General features: G+C 43.4%; 1 protein-coding gene and 1 long non-coding RNA gene across 2 annotated transcripts in view; one reads left to right on the plus strand and one right to left on the minus strand.

Moving 5' to 3' along the window:
• Position 1: 1 nt before the first annotated feature.
• LOC120995014 (N-fatty-acyl-amino acid synthase/hydrolase PM20D1-like) overlaps positions 2 to 25,588 on the plus strand; it is a 112,213-nt gene continuing 86,626 nt past the window's right edge. The window contains 2 exon segments of the mRNA XM_040423965.1: positions 2 to 302; positions 9,943 to 10,029. Coding sequence (XP_040279899.1) covers positions 74 to 302; positions 9,943 to 10,029 — 316 coding nt within the window. The 5' untranslated portion in view covers positions 2 to 73.
• LOC120995018 lies at positions 1,269 to 1,826 on the minus strand. Its single transcript, XR_005777515.1, has 2 exons — positions 1,505 to 1,826; positions 1,269 to 1,413 (listed from the first exon to the last, which is right to left on the minus strand). It is a non-coding gene; the product is annotated as an uncharacterized LOC120995018 (long non-coding RNA).

The raw sequence follows: 25,588 nt of genomic DNA on the forward strand, positions 1-25,588 counted from the left end.
TTGCAGTCACGTGGTTGACAGGAGGACCTGAGCTCTTGACTACGTTTCCCGGGGTGCTTTGCAGCCAGTGTTTATGACTGTGAAGGGAGGCAGCCTGGTAGCTAGGATGTCTAGAGCCCGCTGGAGAGGGGTAGGGGGTACCCTGCTCGGACTGCTGCTCTTTGGAGTGGGCATATTGGTGGCAGCGCTGCTTGTGAGGACCTACACTCTTCCTAGCAGCCAGGTCAGCTGGCAGGGGCCAGGGGTGGCAGAAGTGAAGTTTACACCTGATGAGAGGCAGCTGCTGAAGAGAGCATTAATAGGTGAGTGATCTTATTTCTGAGCTGTAGTATGTGACTGCTATGTACAGGAGAGCATATCATATGTGACTGCTATGTACAGGAGAGCATATCATATGTGACTGCTACATACAGGAGAGTATATCATATGTGACTGCTTCATACAGGAGTATATCATATGTGACTGCTTCATACAGGAGAGTATATCATATGTGACTGCTTCATACAGGAGTATATCATATGTGACTGCTTCATACAGGAGAGTATATCATATGTGACTGCTTCATACAGGAGTATATCATATGTGACTGCTATGTACAGGAGAGCATATCATATGTGACTGCTACATACAGGAGAGTATATCATATGTGACTGCTACATACAGGAGAGTATATCATATGTGACTGCTACATACAGGAGAGTATATCATATGTGACTGCTTCATACAGGAGTATATCATATGTGACTGCTTCATACAGGAGTATATCATATGTGACTGCTTCATACAGGAGAGTATATCATATGTGACTGCTTCATACAGGAGTATATCATATGTGACTGCTTCATACAGGAGTATATCATATGTGACTGCTATGTACAGGAGAGCATATCATATGTGACTGCATCATACAGGAGAGTATATCATATGTGACTTCTACATACAGGAGAGTATATCATATGTGACTGCTACATACAGGAGAGTATATCATATGTGACTGCTTCATACAGGAGAGTATATCATATGTGACTGCTTCATACAGGAGTATATCATATGTGACTGCTTCATACAGGAGTATATCATATGTGACTGCTATGTACAGGAGAGCATATCATATGTGACTGCATCATACAGGAGAGTATATCATATGTGACTGCTACATACAGGAGAGTATATCATATGTGACTGCTACATACAGGAGAGTACATCATATGTGACTTCTACATACAGGAGAGCATATCATATGTGACTGCTACATACAGGAGAGTATATCATATGTGACTGCTACATACAGGAGAGTATATCATATGTGACTGCTATGTACAGGAGAGTATATCATATGTGACTGCTACATACAGGAGAGTATATCATATGTGACTGCTATGTACAGGAGAGTATATCATATGTGACTGCTACCTACAGGAGAGTACATCATATGTGACTGCTACATACAGGAGAGCATATCATATGTGACTGCTACATAACGTATATCATATGTGACTGCTACATAACGTATATCATATGTGACTGCTACATACAGGAGAGTATATCATATGTGACTGCTACATACAGGAGAGTATATCATATGTGACTGCTACATACAGGAGAGTATATCATATGTGACTGCTACATACAAGAGAGTATATCATATGTGACTGCTACATACAGGAGAGTATATCATATGTGACTGCTACGTACAGGAGAGTATATCATATGTGACTGCTACATACAGGAGAGTATATCATATGTGACTGCTACGTACAGGAGAGTATATCATATGTGACTGCTACATACAAGAGAGTATATTATATGTGACTGCTACATACAGGAGAGTATATCATATTTTTTGACAACAGCTATTCACAGTGCAGGATTACAATAGGGGCGTTCGGGGCAGCTGGGCACGGCACATAGTTCCCTGCCCCGCCGCCAATCACCTAGTAGGCCTGAGGCCTATGCGTTAGGCCCCTTTCACATGGACGAGTATTCCGCGCGGATGCGATGCGTGAGTTGAACGCATTGCACCCGCACTGAATCCTGACCCATTCATTTCTATGGGGCTGTTCACATGAGCAGTGATTTTCACGCATCACTTATGCGTTGCGTGAAAATCGCAGCATGCTCTATATTCTGCGTTTTTCACGCAACGCAGGCCCCATAGAAGTAAATGGGGTTGCGTGAAAATCGCAAGCATCCGCAAGCAAGTGCGGATGCGGTGCCATTTTCACGCACGGTTGCTAGGAGACGATCGGGATGGAGACCCGATCATTATTATTTTCCCTTATAACATGGTTATAAGGGAAAATAATAGCATTCTGAATACAGAATGCAAAGTAAAATAGCGCTGGAGGGGTTAAAAAAATAAAAAATAATTTAACTCACCTTAATCCACTTGCTCGCGTAGCCCGGCATCTCCTTGTGTCTCCTTTGTTGAAGGACCTATGGTGAGCATTAAATACAGTTACAGGACCTTTGATGACGTCACTCCGGTCATCACATGGTATGTCACATGATCTTTTACCATGGTGATTCACCATGGTAAAAGATTATGTGACGTACCATGTGATGACCGGAGTGACGTCATCAAAGGTCCTTTACCCAGGTCCTAAAGAAAGAATACAGAAGCAGATGCCGGCTGCGCTATCAAGTGGACTAAGGTGAGTTAAAGGGCTTCTGTCACCCCACTAAAGTGATTTTTTTTTTTAGGGCTAGTTAAATTAGTTATATTGCGATATATGAAAATATAATTGTGTTACTTACTTTGATCCAGCAGTTTATTCAAAAAACGAAGTTTTATCATATGTAAATTCGGTCTCTACCAGCAAGTAGGGCGGCTACTTGCTGGTAGCTGCTGCAGAAATCCGCCCCCTCGTCGTGTTGATTGACAGGGCCAGCCGTGATCTCCTCCTCCGGCCAGCCCTGTCGGCATTTCAAAAATCGCGCGCCTGTGTTGATTCGGCGCAGGCGCTCTGAGATGAGGAGGCTCGTCTCCTCAGAACTCCCTCAGTGCGCCTGCGCCGATGACATCACCGAAATAGAAGACGTCATCGGCGCAGGCGCACTGAGGGAGTGCTGAGGAGACGAGCCTCCTCATCTCAGAGCGCCTGCGCCGAATCAACACAGGCGCGTGATTTTTGAAATGCCGACAGGGCTGTCCGGAGGAGGAGATCCCGGCTGGCCCTGTCAATCAACAGAAGGAGGGGGCGGATTTCTGCAGCAGCTACCAGCAAGTAGACGCCCTACTTGCTGGTAGAGACCGAATTTACATATGATAAAACTTTGTTTTTTGAATAAACTGCTGGATCAAAGTAAGTAACACAATTATATTTTCATATATCGCAATATAACTAATTTAACTAGCCCTAAAAAAAAAAATCACTTTAGTGGGGTGACAGAAGCCCTTTAAACATTTTTTTATTTTTTTTTAACCCCTCCAGCGCTATTTTACTATGCATTCTGTATTCAGAATGCTATTATTTTCCCTTATAACCATGTTATAAGGGAAAATAATACAATCTACAGAACACCGATCCCAAGCCCGAACTTCTGTGAAGAAGTTCGGGTTTGGGTACCAAACATGCACGATTTTTCTCACGCGAGTGCAAAACGCATTACAATGTTTTGCACTCACGCGGAAAAATCGCGGGTGTTCCCGCAACGCACCCGCACATTTTCCCGCAACGCCCGTGTGAAAGAGGCCTTAGTGAATTCCCAGCGCAGGCGGGCGTGATGATGTCATCGCGTGCCTGTGTCGGGACGCAGCACTGTGATGTGCGCGCGCCTGCCTCATCCCGCCTTACTCTGCGAGCAAGCGCTTAGCCCTGGACATAGGTGAGTATTTAGCGTTTTAATTTTAATTTTTAATTTTTTTATTTCATGTGCCTGCTTTTGGGGACATGTGGGGTGGGGACACACAGGAGGACATTTGTGAAGAGTCATCGATTACATCGGGGGGAAATTACTATATTAGGGCTTCTGTATTAGGGCAAATTACTATGTGGGGGAAAATATTATGGAAGGATTACTATGTGGGGGCTGTGTGGGGCCAAATTATTATGGGGGGGACTACTATGTGGGGGCAAATTACTATGTGGGGCAGTGTGGGGAAAACTACTGTGTTGGGGCAGTGTGGGTGGAATTACTATGTGGAGGCAAATTACTGTGTGGTGGAAACTAGGGATCGACCGATATTGATTTTTTAGGGCCGATACCGATAATTTGTCAACTTTCAGGCCGATAGCCGATAATTTATACCGATATTCTGGGTATTTTTATTTTTGAGGAAAAAAATGTTTTTCCTACACAAATCTGCTGAAAATTAATCTTTATTGTTAACGTGTATTATTATTTTTTTTTTTTTTTGAAAATCTTTTTCATTTATACTTAAAGGGTTTCTGTCACCCCACTAAAGTGTTTTTTTTTTTTGGGCTAGTTAAATTAGTTATATAGCGATATATTAAAATATACTAGTTTACTTACTTTGATCCAGCAGTTTAGTCAAAAAACGAAGTTTTATCATATGCAAATTCGGTCTCTACCAGCAAGTAGGGCGTCTACTTGCTGGTAGCTGCTGCAGAAATCCGCCCCCTCCTCTTGTTGATTGACAGGGCCAGCCGGGATCTCCTCCTCCGGACAGCCCTGTCGGCATTTCAAAAATCGCGCGCCCGTGTTGAATCTGCGCAGGCGCTCTGAGATGAGGAGGCTCGTCTCCTCAGAACTCCCTCAGTGCGCCTGCGCCGATGACGTCTTCTATTTCGATGATGTCATCGGCGCAGGCGCACTGAGGGAGCTCTGAGGAGACGAGCCTCCTCATCTCAGAGCGCCTGCGCAGATTCAACACGGGCGCGCAATTTTTGAAATGCCGATAGGGCTGGCCGGAGGAGGAGATCACGGCTGGCCCTGTCAATCAACAAGAGGAGGGGGCGGATTTCTGCAGCAGCTACCATCAAGTAGACGCCCTACTTGCTGGTAGAGACCGAATTTGCATATGATAAAACTTCGTTTTTTGACTAAACTGCTGGATCAAAGTAAGGAACACTATTATATTTTCATATATCGCTATATAACTAATTTAACTAGCCCAAAAAAAAAAAATCACTTTAGTGGGGTGACAGAAACCCTTTAATATTTTTGTGGTTTTTTTTTTTACTAACTTTTAGCCCCCTTAGGGACTAGAACCCTTGTCCTGTTCACCCTGATAGAGCTCTATCAGGGTGAATAGGAGATCACACTGTCCCTGCTGCTCTGTGCTCTGTGCACACAGCAGCAGGGAGCTGAACATGGCAGCCAGGGCTTCAATAGCGTCCTGGCTGCCATGGTAACCGATCGGAGCCCCAGACTTACACTGCTGAGGCTCCGATCGGAGGAGCAGGGGAGAGGGGATCCTGTGGCCACTGCCACCAATGATTAATACTGGGTGGGGGGGCGCACTGCGCCACCAATGTTTTTACTATTGGGATGGGGCCGGGAGCGCACTGCGCCACCAATGATTAATACTAGGGGGCTTGGGGGGGGGCGCACTGCGCCACCAATGAAGATAAGTCTCTCATTCATATACAGGAGGCGGGAGCTGGCTGCAGAATCACCTAGCCGGCTCCCGACCCCTATGAACGGTAGCTGCGATCCGCGGCACCTAAGGGGTTAACTACCGCGGATTGCAGCTGCCGTTCATAGAGGTCGGGAGCCGGCTATGTGATTCTGCATCCTGCTCCCGCCTCCTGTATATGAATTAATGAAAGACTCATCTTCATTGGTGGCGCAGCGGCCACAGCCCCTCCCCTCCTCTTGTCTCCTCTCCTGCTATTGGCGGCAGCGGCATCACAGGGGGAGGAGACACTGCTTCCTTCTCCCCTGTGCTGCGGAGGGAACACAGAACGCGCTGAGAGCAGCGCGTTCTGTGTTCCCAATACGTTATCGGAATATCGGCAAAATAGATGCCGATACCGATAACGTTCAAAATCCTCAATATCGGCCGATAATATCGGTAAAACCGATAATCGGTCGATCCCTAGTGGAAACTACTATGTGGAGGCAAATTACTATATGGGGCAGTGTGGGGGAAACTACTGTGTTGGGGCAGTGTGGGGGAAATTACTGTGTGGGGGAAACTACTATGTGGAGGCAAATTACTATATGGGGCAGTGTGGGGGGAAATTACTGTGTGGGGCAGTGTGGGGGAAATTACTGTGTGGAGGCAAATTACTATATGGGGCAGTGTGGGGGGAAATTACTGTGTGGTGGAAACTACTATATGGAGGCAAATTACTATATGGGGCAGTATGGGGGGAAATTACTATGTGGGGGAAACTACTGTGTTGGGGCAGTGTGGGGGAAATTACTATGTGGAGGCAAATTACTATATGGGGCAGTGTGGGGGGAAATTACTGTGTGGGGGGAAATTACTGTGTGGGGGCAGTGTGGGGGGAAATTTCTGTGTGGGGGGAAATTACTGTGTGGCAGTGTGGGGGAAATTACTATGTGGATGCAAATTACTATATGGGGCAGTGTGGGGGGAAATTACTTAGGAAGAAAAGTTGACCACTGACATCACCTGCTAAGTTCGAAATCTAGAGGAATGTATGCATACGGATCTCCATTATACTTAATAGGGCCAGTGAACATTCCATCCGCATCCTGCAGCGCCAGATTCAGAGAATTTCAGCAGGCTGTTCTGTGTTGGAACAGCCTGCCCGAACTCAAACCAGAGGTGTGAAAGTAGCCTAACAAATTTATTCAAGATCCTGTTGCAAAAATTAGCACACCCCAATGACAGTCTTACGCTGGGTTCACACCAGAGCGTTCTGAAAGGAGCGCTCTGTATGCGCGATTGTACGGGCGTTTACAAGCGCGCATACAGAGACAAGTGAACACACATTGTCGCGCGTTCCCGAAAGTCTATGTACGGGAACGAGCGACCAACGCCCAAAAAAACGCTCATGTACTTGTTTGAGCGTCGGGCGTTTTACAGCGCGATCGTACGCGCTGTAAAATGCCCAGGTGAGAACCATTCCCATAGGGAAGCATTGGTTTCTCCTTGTTGAGCGTTTTACAGCGCGTAGGAACGCGCTGTAAAACGCTCAGGTCTGAACTGAGGGTTAGGCCTCTTTCACACAGGCGTTGCTGGAAAATGTGCGGGTGCGTTGCGGGAACACCCGCGATTTTTCCGCGCGAGTGCAAAACATTGTAATGCGTTTTGCACTCGCGTGAGAAAAATCACGCATGTTTGGTACCCAAACCCGAACTTCTTCACAGAAGTTCGGGCTTGGGTTAGGTGTTGTGTAGATTGTATTATTTTCCCTTATAACATGGTTATAAGGGAAAATAATAGCATTCTGAATACAGAATGCTTAGTAGGTGATCAATTGAGGGTAAAAAAAAAATGAAAAAATTAACTCACCTTCTCCTCTTGTTCGCGTAGTTCCCGGTCTCTTCTTTACTTCTTTAATGATGAGCTGTGGGCTAAAGGATCTTTGGTGACGTCAGATCACATGCTCCAATCACATGGTACATCACCGTGGTGATGGACCATGTGATTGGAGCATGTGATCTGACGTCACCACAGGTCCTAGCCGATAGTTCATCTTTTGAGAAGTAAAGAAGAGACCGGGAGCTACGCGAACAAGAGGAGAAGGTGAGTTAATTATTTTATTTTTTTTAACCCTCAATTGATCACCTACTAAGCATTCTGTATTCAGAATGCTATTATTTTCCCTTATAACCATGTTATAAGGGAAAATAATACAGTGAATAGACTGTCACCTAGCAACCATGCGTGAAAATCGCACCGCATCCGCACTTGCTTGCGGATGCTTGCGATTTTTACGCAACCCCATTCACTTCTATGGGGCCTGCGTTGCGTGAAAAACGCTGAATATAGAGCATGCTGCGATTTTCACGCAACGTACAAGTGATGCGTGAAAATCACCGCTCATGTGAACAGCCCCATAGAAATGAATGGGTCGGTATTCAGTGCGGGTGCAATGCATTCACCTCACGCATCGCATCCGCGCGGAATACTCGTCCGTGTGAAAGAGGCCTAAGGCTACTTTTACACTAGCGGCAGGACCGATCCGACAGGCTATTAATGGCAGAGGTCATTTAGCCCTTTTGGATTCAGCGTCTCAAGATGCTGAATCCAAAATGCTTCTCTCTTCCTTGTTCTCTACATATTCCAATATCTGCCACCCTAAATCACGAGGCGAGGTGAGGCGATTGCCTCAGGAAGCACCAGGTAGAGGCAAGAGGGGGGGGGGGGGGCAGCGGAAGAGCGATGGGCAATAAGCGGTTCCGTTGTGGAAACGCTCATCTCTACATATTCAACTGCATGGCTGTACTCAGGGCATGGGAGTGACGTCTCCCTGGCCCACCATTGCCTCTGATAGGCTACAGGAACTAGGACTATAGCCTATCAGAGGCCGGTGTCATCATTATCCCGCTGCCTGAGCCGAGCTGCATAGAGCTCAGGGCACAGACTAGAAGAGGTCTGTCTTGCACTCTATGGCTGACAGCAGAATGGAGATGGTGGGAGTTATTATTTTGTAATTGGAGAAAGCACTATAGGGACATTGCAGCTGTAAAAAGGAGCATTTTTGTACCGGCACACATTATAAGGGGGCCTCTGTGGGGACATTTGTTGTACTAGGGGGCACTAAAAGGGGGTAGTTTTTTTTTTGTACTGACACACATTCCAAGGCCTCATGCACACAACCGTTGTTTTATTCCGTGTCCGTTGCGCCATTTTTCAGCGGACCCATTGCACCGTTTGCCATCCGCGTCCGTGTTTCGTGGTTCCAGTACGTCAAAGAAATGTAACCTGTCCTATTTTTTTCGCGGAAAACGGTTTGCGGACTCATTCAAGTCAATGGGACCGCTAAAAAACGCAGAGGCACACAAGATTGTCATCCACGTCCGTGCGTCTGCGTCCATTTTTTTCCCCATCATTTGCATGGCAAACCTGTCTTAGACTTTTTTTTTACATTCCTTTATGTTTGGTGGTCCTCCAAAAATAAAGGAAGACACATGGAAACAAAAACGGATCACGGAACAAAGGAACCCCATTTTGCGGACCGATAAAAACAATTGTCGTGTGCATGAGGCCTAAGGTGGGGACATTTCTTCTGCATGGGTTTTTTTTTGTACTGGCACACGTCATAAGGGAACATTTTTTATATCGGAACACATGAGGGTATTTTTGTACTGCCACACATTATAAGGGAGCATTTTTGTACTAGCACACATTGCAAGGGGGGAATTATTTTCTGGCAAACATTATAAAGGGTAATTTTTTGTAATGCCACAGATAAGGAGGTATTTTTTGTACAGGCACACATTATAGTGGGGATTATTACTACTGGGGGCACTATGGGGGCATAATTACTTCTGGAGGCAAAATGAGGGACATTATTACTATTGGGTAAACTCTTACCACATAGTGCACTCTGGCAGAGAATTATTGCTATTGGTGGGACTTTTGGGAGGACTTTTACATTGGGAGTCATCCTGGATTAAAGGTGCTGAGTTTATACCGGAGTATATGATGTATGAACTGTATAATACAGTATATACTGTATTACATATTCAATCTGATTATAGTGTATAGGCTACTATATAACGTGTTCATATGATATAGACCCAGTATTATAAATGCTATATTAATATTGTATGTGATGTATAACCTGTATAGATGGTATAATTGTGTAGAATAGAATTGGCATGGCTAGTATACAATTTGTGTATATGGTATTATATAGTGTAAGACCTTCAGTATAGTCGTATTCAAGATGTATAAACAATATATATCATGTATAATGGGTGAAAGTTATTTTTTTTTTAAGTCCTACATTTTCTTGTATTGCTACTATTTGTAATATAGCCTTTAGTGAGAATGTCATGTGTGCCTTATGTATATGGCCAATTATAGCTCAAATCTTCTGATTCCATATCCAGGTGCCCTACGCATTCCCACCGTTTCCATCTCTGAAACGGAGCAAAACGTTACAGCTCTGGCCGAGCTTGGAGCATACATTAGAAGAGGTATAGTATGTCTGCCATCTGGAGTGTTCATGTTACTAAATATTACAAGTGGATGAGTAGTGATATCCTCTCCTAGTATGCTACTACCAGGTCCTGCTGACATGTAGAATAATATTCCCACAAATCTTTTTTTATTGAGTGTTTACAGTGTAAATACATTGTTGTACAGATCTTACATAAAAAATGATATACAGACATAACTTTTATAATGCTGACAACAAACAGGCTACCAAACAATCATCATTACACTAATTTTCACCCTTCCCCCCACCCTTCCCCTCCCGCCCCACTATAGCACAAAATTACAAAAATACAATTTTAGACATTGTTGTTCAGACGTCGAAACGACAGCCAGGGTTCCCATAACTTCTCAAATTTTGATGGGCATCCACACTTCTGGTATACCACCCGTTCATAACTTAACATCGTGTCTACTGCCCCTAAGAATTCGCCTAAGGTGGGCGGCGCTGTCTGTATCCAATGCAAGGCAATTAATTTCCTAGCTACATATAGCACTCTGCCTATCGCTATTTTATGTACCTGACTAGTGGCCAGTTCAGAAACATAGCCTAGCACACACACTCTAGGATCAAGCGGTATCCGTACCTCGTACACGTCATGTATAGTCTGAGTTACCATTTTCCAGTATCTCCCTAGCCTCTCACACTTCCATAGCATATGCATCAAGTCCGCAGCTTCCACAGAGCACCTTGGACAGTCAGCCGTAGGTCTATAACCTGTGCGGAACAAAAAAAACTGTGTCTTGTAGACCCTGTGGACTATAAACAGCTGCGAGAGTTTACGACCCTCGCTTAAGGAAGAGAGAGGTATTGCCTCTAGTATGTCAGACCATTGCTCATCCGTTATTTCGCCCACATCCTTTTCCCACTTGCCCCTAGCCACCAGCGGATGTAATAGTAAAAACTTGTCTAGTAGAAACTTGTATACACTGGAGATCATCCCTCTTTTCTCCCCTTTGGAGAGAATTTGATGTAGTGCGATATCTCTCCCAGCCATCACAGTCGGACCCTTAAATGTGGAATTGTATGCGTGCCTCACTTGAAGGTACTTATAGAAGTGAGTCCTGGGTAGCTCATACATCTCTTGCAGCCTGGAGAAGGACATGAAATTTTTATCTTCCAGCAAGTGGCCTAATCTTAGGATTCCTTTCCTTTTCCATGCTCCAAAATCAGACAGAGAAAGGAACTCTGGCAGCACAGGATTGCCCCACTGTGGAGTGTATTCCGTATTGCCAACAATTCCCCTTAGCTGCTTAACCCTGTTCCATGTAGACTGCATCAAATACCCCAGATCCCCCATCGGACCACCTTTCCCGGCACCTTTAGTCTCCAGGAGCAACATTAGGTCCCTAGTTGACAAGCAATGAGTAAACAACTGACATGTCACCTCACTCGGGTCCGGGTCCATCCACCCTTTGAAGTGCTGGCATTGTGCAGCTAAGAAATATACCCAAGGGTTTGGTATTGCAAGACCCCCTTCCGTTTTAGGATATTGCAGTGTTTCAATTTTAATTCTCGGTTGCCCCTTGCGCCAGATGAGCTCCCTGAAAATAGTATTAATCTGATCAAATTTAGACTTTGACAGCCAGACCGGGGAATTATGCAAAATATAAAGTAACTGGGGCATCAACACCATTTTAATAAGATTTGCTCTTCCCGCCACCGATAAATATAGTTTACACCACGCACTAACTTTACTCCTAAACTTAATAACTAGCGGATCAAAGTTAAGGCGTTCGAAATCTTGGAGACACATGTATACCCAGGTACTTAAAGGATACCACGCACTGAATATTTATTTCATGCACAATCTGCGACTGCGCTTGCCCGTCAAGCAGCATAATTGCCGACTTACTCCAATTTATAGTCAGACCCGACAGGTCAATAATTGTCATAGCCGTTGCCAGGGATGGGCCAGTGTCCCCTAAAAAGAGCAAGGTGTCATCTGCATACATCGCCACTTTATTGTTAACTGCCCCATATTGGAACCCCGAATGTCTAAGGACCTGCGAATCGCTGCAGCTACAGGGCTCAATCGCAACTGCAAATAGCAGAGGTGACAACTGGCACCCCTGTCTAGTGCCCCGGCCCAAACAGAACTTGGGGGACACCCCACCATTCGCCCTAATACATGCTTTTGGACTAGAATATAGCACCCTGACCCAGGATATGTACTCTTCTCCAAATCCCATACACACCAAAACTCTCCACAGGAATCGCCATTCAATGCTGTCAAAGGCCTTGGCCGCGTCTAAAGAAAGGATTGCTCTATCTCCAACATTTTCAGCTGGGAGTTGAATACTGGCAAACACTCTTATATTAATTGACGTGGATTTCTGAGGCATGAAGCCAGTTTGGTCAGAGTGTATGATAGACAAAATAACTTTAAATAGACGCGTGGCCAATACGCGTGGCCAATACCTTCGCAAGCACCTTAACATCTGTGGAGAGCAAGGAGATCGGTCTATATGAGTCAGGGAGAGAGTGATCCTTGTCCGGCTTAGGAATGACGACTATAAGCGCCTCCTGCATAGACGGAGGTAACACCCCTCTTTCCTTGGAGTATTTAAGTACCTTCAAAAGTTCCGGGAGCAGTACTTCCGCAAAGGTTTTATAAACTTCCGCTGGAAGCCCATCTAAACCTGGCGCTTTGTCGTTAGCCATAGCACCCAGTGCCGCCATCATTTCCTCAAACTCAATCGGCTCCTCTAATCGCATGCTATCCTCCCTTGACAACTTAGGCAGATTCAATGTATTCAAAAAGGCGTCAATCTCCTCATCTGAACATGACACCTTGGAGGTATACAGAGAGGAATAAAAATGGTTTAGTATATTTAAGATGTTCTCAGTATCACGCCTCAAGATGCCATTGGAATCTATCAGGCCAGTAATACATTGCGCACCTTGCTGAGCTTTCGCTATAATCGAGAGCATATGACCGACACTCTCCCCTTCTGTAAAAAATTTTTGCTTGTAAAAGAGCCGTTTCCTCTCCGCTACCTCCAAGAGGTGACACTTCAGCTCCTCCTGCCTAGCCTTCAAAGCATTACAAATCTGAAGGGCGACACTAAATATGGAGTGGTCCGATAAGGTCCTGGCAAGATACTCTGAGTTCCGTACAAGTGGAAACATGGGAGCATTCACCAAACCCATATCTATACGCGACAGGGAGCCATAGGTCGAGGAGCAACACGAGTACTTCCTGTCCAGGGGGTGGGTCTCCCTCCATACGTCCGTCAGACCTACTTCCCTCAGTAGTCTCGCAAATGGAGTTTCACCAGAATTACCATCACTAGGTGTGACCTGGCATCTATCAAGCGAGCTATTAAGCACGTTATTAAAGTCTCCCACTATTAGCATTGGAAGCTCAGAAAACTCTGCCATAAAACCCAGAAGCCTTCTCAAAGGTACCGAGGAAAATGGTGGGGGTATATAGATCGTCGCCAAGACCATTCTCAACCCTTGGACCACACAATGCACCCCTATAAACCTTCCCTCCTCATCCACACACTCCCTAAGGCATTCAAATTTAATGTTTTTATGGACCAGGATACTAACCCCCCTGGAATGTGAGGAGAAGACGGAATGCACCGAATAACCGGACCACGGCTTTTGCAGAACATGTATAGATTGTTTGGTCATATGCGTTTCTTGCAAGCATATTATTGCTGGCTGATATCTAGCTAAGTAACGAAATAAGCCGTGTCTCTTCGTAGCATCCGCCATTCCCCTCACATTCCAGCTAAGTATTCTTGTAACAGATCCCATAAGAGCGTGTACAAAAATAAAAGTAGGTTAGGGTCACATACATCTCCAAATCCCACAAGCTGCAAGAAAAAGTAATGTTAATCAACATAGCATAGTCTCCCATCTCTTCCTCATTTCCCCCTTCTAGGTGAACAAGGACTGTACGTCTCAACATCTTATAATTACTATCATTAGTACATTTGGCAGTAATAACCTTCAATAAACCGGCTCTCCTTCTCCTGTCGGCTCGGTGTTTTGCCTCTTTTCGCCGGCATGATCTCTGAGCACTGAGCCGGATCGCTTGTAGAGTATGTCCCCTGCCTCTCTGAGTAGTTACAGCACGAATCGCCACCGCTGAAGGTGAAAAATACAGGATGCTTGCCGGAGCTGATGCGATGTGGGCCTTACTCCATGCGCCTCTAGGCTCCGCCCCCCCACAAATCCTTTCTAATTAGTTATGTATACTTTCATTGCTGTTTTTGTGTAGCAGTTGGTGTGGATGATAAGTACAGTGCATTTCGAAAGTCTTCAGATCCTTTTATGTTTGTCACATTTTACAGTATGTGGCAGCCTTTTCTAAAATAAAAATCAATCTGCATTCAATCCCCCTTTAATAAAACATTGAAAACTGAATTTAAGAAATGTCTGCAAATTTATTAAATATGAAAAACTAAAATTTTTCATGGACATAAGTATTCAGACTCTTTGCTATGACACTTGAAATGTAGCTCTGGGGCCTCCTCTTTTCTTGATCATCTTTGGGACAGGATTGTGTAAAGACACAAGAGTGCAAATAAATTCTGCTGCACTGAAAGTCCCCAAGAGCACAGCAGCATTCCTAATTCTTAAATGGAAGAAGTTTGTAAGAATCAGGATTCTTCCTAGAGTTGGCCTCCCCACCAAACTAAGTAATTGAGGGAAAGGGGCCTTGGTAAGAAAGGTGACCAAGAACCCAACGGTTGAGCTCCAAAGATCCTGTGTGCAGATGGAAGAAACTTCCAGAAGGTCAACCATGACTTCAGCACTCCACCAATCTGGGCTTTATGGCAGAGTTGTAGAGGGAAGTGCATGTGAGCTGTCATATCACCACCCCAGCTGACGTGTAGCAGAGAGCGTGCCCTGCCAGATTTAAATAACCTGGCGGTGGATCGCTTAGCAGTTAAGCTGAGTAGCCCCTGCTGAGGATCATCCCCTAGAAGACGAGCAACCTTGACTGAGTAACCCTTTATCCCCCTAGACAACAAGCAATTAAGCCCTACATAAAGTATTATGCATTTCCCTCCCTCATTCCCTGTAACCAAGATAACACAGGAGTGGCTTATGGACAACTGTGAATGTCATTTAGTGGCCCAGCCAGTGCCCTGACTTGAACGTCTCTGGGGAGACCTGAAAATGGCTGTCTATCGAGACCCCCCTTCAGCCTGACAGACCTTGAGAGGAACTGTGGAGAAGAACAGCAGAAAATCCCCAAAACCAGTTGTGCAAACCTTGTGGGGTCGTAATCACTGCCAAAGGTACTTCAACTAAATACTGAGTAAAGGGTCTGAATACTTATGTCAATGCAAGATTTTAGTTCTTCCTTTTTAATAAATTAGCAAGGATTTTGAACATTATTATTCTTCTAAGTTTTCACTTTCCTATTATGGGGTATTGAGTGCAGAATGATGGGGGAAATTATTAACTTTTAATATTTAAGCACGAGGCTGCAACATAAAAAGTGAAAGGTTCTGAAGACTTTCTAGTAGTTATAGAAGTAACCACTGCCCCGTATACATTATCACGGCAGGTTCCTTTCACAGGTTTGGCAGAACATTTTACTACCTCTCGCATCTTTGCTTTTATAGTAGGACACATTCCTGAAGCCCAGTAGCCAGTTCATTTAGAAGTTTGCTGCCTTGTGTGCTTTTATTCTACAGATGTTTATAGAATAACTTTATTGATGGGCCTCTGAAAAAGTCCTCTGAATTAGCTGTCTCCTAAAGTGACAGTATTTTGTCCATTCCCGAGTCAGTGACTTTCTGATTCATGGACCCAGCATATAGTGAAATAATTTGACAAAAAAGTTGGACACGTTAAATAAAAGGTAAATGAGTATCCCCATGTTGACATTCCACAGGATATGGCATAAATGAGGAAGAGGTCCTAGTGGGGTCCTCTTATGCTGCCATGAATGGAGAGGTTCTTCTGACCTTGTTTAAAGCCTTTGGGATTAGGAAGCCGTATTTGTAGCGTGCTCAAGCACCGCTGTAGGAGATATAGCCATACATGACGTGATACTGGATGGATGAATAAAGGAGATATTGATTAATTGCAATCTTACATTGAGTTCCTTGGCCATTGTTTCTAATAGATTATGGTTAGTATCCTACCACAGAGCACCAGCGTTATTGGCTAGAGTGCTAACCAGGAATTACACAATCAATGGAGAGGTGGCCAGGCTATGCTATACAGTTCTTAAAATAGTCCCGTAAGCCTGCTTGGCTGTTGTCAGAAGTCCCATAAGATTGAATTAAGAAAGCTGCACATGCGCAGCCATGGCTCTATTCACAGCTGTGTGAGATGGAGCCAAGATACAGTGTGTCCAGGTCTCACCACTGGGACTTGCTCCTATTAGACGTTTATGGCATATCCCAAGGATATGCTATAAATGTCCAAATGGGAAAACACGTTTAATCATGGCATATTGTGCCCAGATTTGAGACGTCTTAAGATTTTCCTCTACTTACAGAGTTATTAAGATTAGTAAATAGGGGCATGGCCTCCTGAGCTCAGCACAATTAACTTATTTTAGGCCCATTCACTTAAATGGGATTGAGCTGCACAGAGGTCATGTGACTTACTGACGTGATGTTACAGGGCAAAAGAGAGGTTGCAGTGCTCGCCAAACCGTCATGTCCTCTTCCAGCAGCTAATAAGTGGGAGTTCTGGATCTGGATCCTGCCAATCAGATATCAATAAACCTTCTCTAAGGATAGGTCATCAAAACTCCCGGAAAACCCATTTAATAAAGTTTGGGGGAGGGCATAAACCTTGCTCAATCCCCATCTGGCCCCTACAGTGCTAACATGCACATTCCAATAAATGTACACTGCTCAGCACTGTCCACCTAGATGGAAGAGGAAAGCTACCCATGGGTAAAGGGAGGAATTTATTAAGGGCTGCATGCTATAAAATTGCCGTCAAAAAGTCATGCAAAACTTCTGGCCGTCTTTGTGTTTTTAAAATTCACAGAAAAAAAGAAAAATATACAAAAATAATATATACAGTACAGACCAAAAGTTTGGACACACCTTCTCATTCAAAGAGTTTTCTTTATTTTCATGACTATGAAAATTGTAGATTCACACTGAAGGCATCAAAACTATGAATTAACACGTGGAATTATATACATAAGTAGCCACCTTTTGCTTTGATTACTGCTTTGCACACTCTTGGCATTCTCTTGATGAGCTTCAAGAGGTAGTCCCCGAAATGGTTTTTCACTTCACAGGTGTGCCCTGTCAGGTTTAATAAGTGGGATTTCTTGCCTTATAAATTGGGTTGGGACCATCAGTGGCGTTGAGGGAGAAGTCGGGTGGATACACAGCTGATAGTCCTACTGAATAGACTGTTAGAATTTGTATTATGCAAGAAAAAGCAGCTAAGTAAAGAAAAACGAGTGGCCATCATTACTTTAAGAAATGAAGGTCAGTCATCAGCCTAAAAATTGGGAAAACTTTGAAAGTAAGGGCTATTTGACCATGAAGGAGAGTGATGGGGTGCTGCGCCAGATGACCTGACCTCCACAGTCACCGGAACTGGAACCCAATCGAGATGGTTTGGGGTGAGCTGGACCGCAGAGTGAAGGCAAAAGGGGCCAACAAGTGCTAAGCATCTCTGGGAACTGAGACTGTTGGAAGACCATTTCAGGGGACTACCTCTTGAAACTCATCAAGAGAATGCCAAGAATGTGCAAAGCAGTAATCAAAGCTAAAGGTGGCTACTTTGAAGAACCTAGAATATGACATATTTTCAGTTGTTTCACACTTGTTTGTTATGTATATAATTCCACATGTGCTAATTCATAGTTTTGATGCCTTCATAGTCATGAAAATAAAGAAAACTCTTTGAATGAGAAGGTGTGTCCAAACTTTTGGTCTGTACGTATATAAAATTTCTGGTAATTAGCCGTAGTTAGTTTAGCCTCAGTACTGGCAGTTAGATAGAAATAGTTTAAAGTAGTGTTAGGGTAAGAGATTTGAAAAATAAATGTAAAAAAAATATACAAGAATATATTATATATATAAATTGTTTGGAATGGCAGAGCGTATGTATACGGCAGAGGAGGCATACGCATTTATTCTGTTCTGACACAGAACAGTTTTCAAATTTTGTCATCGTCCGCTAACACTAGTGATGACAAGCCACAGCAAAGTCGCAGACCAGACTAGCGCTATTGACCCTTAATGGATTGCCCACAGTTAGTATACTTCCGTCTGTTCCAGAATTTAATTCTGTCACAGGCATCAGTTATGATGGTATGGGGTTTAGGAGGGGTGGAATTTTTTAAAATCTTCTTATCAGAAGAACTGGTAAGTTTGATGGTTAAAAAGGACCAATTGATACACTGCTCAATTCATCGCTAGTCACCCCACCTCATATTACGCCAAGAATGGCGTATGGTGCCCTGTTGTTGTGGCGGACATTTAAAAATTTTTGGGGCCTTCTTCTAAATATGGGTCTCATAAAAAAAAAACACAGAGATCTTATTGGTCGTCTGATACCCCCAAGTACAGGGAAGTAATGACAAGACAGTGATTGAGACAATCCTGCAATTTCTGCACTTAGCTGACAACACACAGTGCCCCCCATGTGATGACCCCAGCCATGACAGGCTTTATAAAATTAGGCCCCTTATAAATTATTAAAATAAAATTTTTTGAGAGGCCTACACCCCAGAAAAAAATATTGCCGTGGATGAGTCACTTGTCATTTTTAAAGGCAGGCTTCAATTTCGCCAATATTTGCCAAGGAAGAGGGCACGATTTGGACTAAAAATGTATAAGCTCTGTAAGAGAAGATCTGGCTACACCTATACATTTAGAGTGTATGAAGGCAAAGATACCCAGTTTTTGCCCTCCTGAATGCCTCCCTTCCTCAGTGTGGCAGGTAAAATAGTGTGGGATCTTTGCACCCTCTTTAGATAAGGGGTTCCACTTGTACTTTGACAATTATTACACCAGCATACCCCTTTTCAGGGTGCCTTTCAGTCAGAAAGACAGTGGCATGTGACACCATACGCTGCAAACGGAGAGGCCTGCCCAAGCCTTTTGTGAACAAAAAAATTGAAGTCAGGGGGACATAGGGACATCTTACTTGTAAAATAGTGAGACAAAAAAGATGTCCTCATAATGACATCTATACATCCAGACAGTATCAACCCTGTTCCTGTGCACGCACAAATACCACCGTCTGTAAGCCTGTCTGCATACAGGATTACAATAAATATTTGGGTGGGGTGGACCTTGCAGACCAAATGCTGCAGCCCTATAGTGTGGTCAGAAAATCCTGCATTTGGTATAAGAAACTTGCAGCCCACCTTAACAAGTAGCCCTGTATAATTCTTTTGTCATGTTCCAAAAAGCAGGAACCAAGAAACATATCTTGATTTTTAAGAACAAATCATTAAAAATGTAATATTTGGAGAGCAGCGCCTGATAGCAGTGGGATAGCATCATCTAGTCATGCCGGCAGAATTATCCCAGGGCAACATTTCCCAGCAGATGTGCCCCCTACTGCGAAAAAAAGCAGAGCCCAAAAGAGATGTTGATATGGGATATGGCAGGATACCATATATCAATGTGACACCTGTCCAGATAAGTCTGGACTTTGCATTAAGCAGTGTTTCCCGCATTTACCATACTTCCCTAGATTATTAATTTAATCAATTTACATTTTTTTTACTTCTTTTATGCACTTTTGGCCATTTAATAATTTATTATGCAATCCACTGTTTAACACTCCACATTCATTATATTATTAGCCAATTATATTTGGAAAATTAGAAAAACTCCAAAATGTAAAAATAAATTCTCACTAATAGATGAATACTTTAGGGGGTGTAGTTTCCACAATGGGGGTCACATTTGTGGTACCTCAGGGTAACTTCAAATGCGACACAGCGCCTGAAAAACGTGGCCTAAAGTGACATTTTTCTGTAAAATATGTAATTTTTCTTTTTTACAGCCATGGGTTTCTAAATTCTATAAAAAGTATATTGGGCCAAAGTGCTCACTACACCTTTTGAAAAATTCCTTGGGGGGTGGTAGTTTCCAAAATGAGGTCACTTTTTGGGGTTTTCCACTGTGGGGTACCTCAGGGGTACCTTCAAATGCGACATAGCGCCTGAAAATGATTCCAGTGAAATCAGCCCTCCAAAAGCCATATTGTGCTCCATCTCTTCTAAGCTCTGCCGTGCGCCCATACAACAGTCGACAACCACTTATGTGATGTTATTGTAAACTGTAGAATCAGGTAATAGATATTGATTTAGTTTGGCTGTTTAACCCTTGCTGTGTTACAGGAAAAAAATTATTAAAATTGTAAATCTGCGGAAAAAGTGAAATTTTGAAATGTCATCTTCATTTCCTTTAATTCTTGTGGAGCACCTAAAGGGTTAACAAAGTTTGTAACATCAATTTTGGGGGTGGTTTTTAAAATGGGGGCAATTTTTGGGTGGTTTCTACTATGTAAGGCCCACAAAGTGACTTCATAACTAAACTGGGTCATTAAAAAGTGGGTTTTAGAAATATTCTTAAATATAAGAATTGCTTTTAAAATTCTAAGCCTTCTAATAAAAAATAAAATGTAATTTTCAAATGATGCCAACATAAAGTAGACATATGGGAAATGTAAAGTAGTAACTATTTTGTGAGGTATCACTATCTGCCTCAAAAGCCAGATAAATTCAAATTTTTTTAATTGTTTCCAAATTTTCTGTAAATTTGTGATTTTTTTAATTTTTTTTTTATAAATAAAGGTGAAACATATTGACTCAAATTTACCACTAACATGAAGTACAATATGTCACGAGAAAACAATCTCAGAATGGCATTCCAAAGTTATTACCACATTTAGGGTACTTTCACACTAGCGTTTTTCTTTTCCGGCGCTGAGTTCCGTCCTAGGGGCTCAAATCCGGAAAAGAACTGATCAGTTTTATCCTAATGCATTCTGAATGGAGAGTAATCCATTCAGGATGTATCAGATGTATTCAGTTCAGTCTTTTTGCCTGATCAGGCTTTTCAGAAAACCGTAGCATGTTGTATTTTTACCTCCGGCCAAAAATCCTGAACACTTTGACTGAACGCCAGATACAGTCTTTTTCCCATTGACTTGCATTAACGGCCGGATCCGGCGCCGTCTGTTCAGTCAAACCGGTTCTGGCTTTTGCATGTTAAACCCCGAAAAATTTGAAAAAAAAGTTAGTCCATAAATGACGGATCCGTTTTTTCCAATGCAATTTTTCATTGTGATCAAAATCCTGATCAGGATTCAAATGTAATCCGTTTCACACGTTTTTTCCAGATCCGGCGGGCATTCCGGTGTCGGAATTGAACGCCGGATTTAAACAACGCTAGTGTGAAAGTAGCCTAAGTGACACATATCAGATTTGCAAAAATCACGAAGGTGCAAAATGGCCCGGTCATTAAGGGGTTAAACCACGACTTCTTATCAACAGTAAAGGTCTCAAATCGTTTGACTAAAATGATCGTTTCATTGTTAAATATAGTAACATAGTACATAAGGCCGAAAAAAGACACTTTGTCCATCCAGTTCGCCTGTTATCCTACAAGTTGATCCAGAGGAAGGCAAAAAAAAAAACCTGTGAGGTAGAAGCCAATTTTCTCCCCACTTTAGGGGGGAATAAAAAATTCCTTCCTGACTCCAATTCAGCAATCAGAATAACTCCCTGGATCAACGACCCCTCTCTAGTAGCTATAGCCTGTAATATTATTACACTCCAGAAATACATCCAGGCCCCTCTTGAACTTCCTTTATTGTACTCATCATCACCACCTCCTCAGGCAGGAGAGTTCCATAGTCCTCACTGCTCTTACCATAAAGAATGCTTTTTCTATGTTTGTGTACAAACTCTTTCCTTCCTCCAGACGCAGAGGATGTTCCCCTTTGTCACAAGTCACAGTTCTGGGGATAAATAGATGATGAGATAGATCTCTGTACTGACCCTTGATATATTTATACATTTTAATTAGATCTCCCCTTAGTCGTCCTTTTTTCTAAAGTGAATAACCCTGAATTTTGATAATCTTTCAGGGTACTGTAGTTGCCCATTCCATTATTACTTTAAGTTGCCCTCCTCTGGACCTTCTCCAGCTCTGCTATGTCTGGGCTTGTTTACAGGAGCCCAGAACTGTACACTTACTCCGAGTGTGGTTTGACTAGCGATTTGTAAAGTGGGTAGGTACCTATGTTCTTATCATGGGGCATCTATGCACCTTCTGATTGCAGCCCCATTATCTTATTGGCCCTTGGCAGCAGGCTGCCTGACACTGGTTTTGCAGCTTAGTTTGCTGTTTATTATAATTCCTAGATCCTTTTCCATGTCAGTGTTACCCAGTGTTTTATCATTTAGTATGTACGTGTGACTTGCATTATTCCTTCCCAGTGCATAACTTTACACTTGTCAGTGTTTAAACCTCATCTGCCACTTATCTGCCCAACCTACAATCTATCCAGATCCCTCTGTAGTAGTTATACTGTCCTCTTCAGTGTATATTACTTTACACAGTTTAGTGTCATCTGCGAAAATTGATACTTTACTATGCAAGCCTTCTACAAGATCATTAATAAATATATTGAAGAGAATAGGGCCCAATACTGACCCCTGAGGGTCTCCACTAGTGACAGTGACCCATCTGAGTGTGTAACCGTTAATAACCACCCTCTGTTTTCTATCATTGGATCATTACCCACATACAGACGTTTTCTCTCGAGTCCGAGCATTCTCAGTTTTATATACTAACCTTTATGAGGTACAGTGTCAAATGCTTTGGAGAGGTCCAGATATTCGACATCCATTGATTCGCCGCTGTCAAGGTCTAGAACTTACCTCCTCATAGAAACTGATTAAATTAGTTTGGCATGACCGGTCCCCTCACGAGAGCCATGCTGATTATGGCGTTATCTGCTTATTTCCGTTGAGATGCTTAGGATAGCATCGCTCAGAAAACCTTCAAACCGTTTACCCACAACAGATGTTAAACTTACCGGCCTATAGTTCCAGGCTCGGTTTTTGGACCCTTTTTGAATATTGGCACCACATTTGCCATGCGCCAATCCTGTGGGGACATTGCCCCTGGTCAGTATAGAGTCCGCAAATATCAGAAATAAGGGTCTGGCTATGACATACTTAATTCCTTTAGGATATGGGGGTGTATGCCATCCGGTCCTGGCGATTTGTCTATCTTAATCTTTTTTAAGTCGCTGATGTACTTCTTCCTGGGTCAGACAGGACACTTTTTATGGGGAATTTATTTTTACATTCTGCATGACATCTGACAGTTTATTTTCCTCAGTGAATACATTGGAGAAAAAAAATATTTAACAGCTTTGCTTTCTCCTCGTCGCTATTTGCGACTCCCCCCCTCATTACTCTTTAAAGGGCCGACACCTTCAGATTTATACTTTTTAACATTTATATTAATTGAAGAACATTTTAGGGTTAGTTTTACTCTCTTTGGCAATTAATCTCGTCGGCCGTCTAGTTTGGGCCGCTTTTATTAGTTTTTTTTACATGTTGTAGTTTTTTCCTTTATAGTTTTTCAGTGCTTTCCGTGCTACCCTCCTGTTTAGTGATTTATATGCTTTCTTTTTGTCATTTATTGCTTTCATTACAGTTCTATTTATCCACATTGGTTCTTTTTGTTCCTTAATCCTTTTATTCCCATACGGTATGTACCTCTCACAATGAGATTTTAGGATGCTTTTAAAGATATCCCATTTTGATGCTGTATTTTTTATTTTTGAGGACTTTGTCCCAGGTTAGTTAGGCCTATGGCCTCTTTTAGTTGGCTAAATTTTTAGCTTTTTTGAAGTTTGGTATTTTTGTTCCTCCCTGTAGAAACGCTCTTTGAATGATAATGGAAGGTTATTACTTTATGGTAACTATTTCCCAGGTGTCCCCCATACCTGCACGTCTGTTTGTTCTGTCAGGCCTAATGGTTAATATTAAGTCCAGTATGGCTGGTCCCTCTAGTCGGGTCCTGAACCAGTTGGGGAGAGGTAATTGTCTTTGTGTTATTGCCAAGAACCTGTTTCCCTATTGAGATATACAAGTTTCAGTTTCCTAGTCTATATCTGGGTAGTTGAAGTCCCCCATAATAACCACCTCATTGTGATTTCTCCCGCTTCGTCTATCTCATTTAGTAAGTAGATTTTCTGTGGACTCTGGTATATTTAGGTGGTTTATAGTAAACTCCTATTAGTAATTTATTGTTGTTTTTAGCTCCATGTATCTCTACCCACAGTGATTCCACATGTTCATGTCCCTCACTTATATCTCACAGAGTGTGGGCTTTAGACAAGACTTTACATAAAGGCAAACCTCCTCCCCCTCTCCGGTTTATGACGATCCTTCTAAACGGACTGTAACCTTGTACATTAACAGCCCAGTCATAGCTATCATCCAGCCATGTCTCAGTTATTCCCACTATGTCATAGTCCTCCTCACACATCACTAATTTCCAGTTTCTCAGTTTTATTAGTCAGGCTTCTGGCATTAGTATACATACATTTGAGAGGTTATGTATATTTTTTTAAAACCTACAAACCTTTCCTTCTGAACTGTTCTAGTCCCTCCTTCCATTCCTCCCCCAGTCCCACTACCTTGCCCCGTCTCTATCTGCACTATCTTCCCCTCCTATAGTGTAATTTCCCTCCCCCCCAGTCCCTATTTAAACACTCCCTCCAACCTTCTAGCTCATCTTTCGCCCCAGCACAGCTGCCCCTTCCCCATTGAGGTGCAGCCCGTCCCTACGATAGGAGCCTGTAGCCGATAGAGAAGTCGGGGCCCAGTTTCTCCAGGAACCCAACCCCTCCTTCCTACACAAGTTCTTGAGCCACTTGTTAATCTCCCTAATCTCCCACTGCCTTTCTTGTGTGGGCTCGTGGTACAGGCAGTATTTCGGAAAATACTACCTTTTGAGGGTCCTTGCCCTAAGCTTTTGACCTAAATCCCTGAAATCATTTTTAAGGACTCTCCACCTACCTCTAACTTTCTCATTGTTCCGATATGGGACCATGGACCGCTGGGATCTTCTCCAGCCCCTCCCAGTAATCTGTCAGACCCGATCCGCGATGTGTCGAAACTCTAGCGCCAGGAAGACAGCACACTGTTCGGCGATCACGGTCTTTGTGACAGATCTGTTCCCCTAATAATGAGTCTCCCACTACCAGCACCTGTAGGCCTGCCCTGCTCTCCTGGTTCCCTGCTTACTGGGAGCTGACATTCCCCTGACTGCAGAGGAAGTGTCCCGGCTTGCAGCAGTGCCGTCCCTGGACTGACATCCCCCTCATCTGCCAAACGTGCAAACTTGTTGGGGGTGTGTCAGATCAGGGCTTAGCCTCCCTGGCACTCTTCCCTCGACCCCGCTTTCTAACTGTTACCCAGCTAGCTACCTCACTTTCCTCAGCCTCCTCTTTGTCACCCCCCCCCCCCCCTCACTACCGCAAACAGTGCTTGCTCGGTGAGAAGCAAACTCTTTTGCAAATTGTCAATGCCTCTCAGTGTT

The sequence above is a fragment of the Bufo bufo genome, chromosome 3 (genome assembly GCF_905171765.1).
Source record: "Bufo bufo chromosome 3, aBufBuf1.1, whole genome shotgun sequence".
NCBI classification, from domain to species: domain Eukaryota; kingdom Metazoa; phylum Chordata; class Amphibia; order Anura; family Bufonidae; genus Bufo; species Bufo bufo.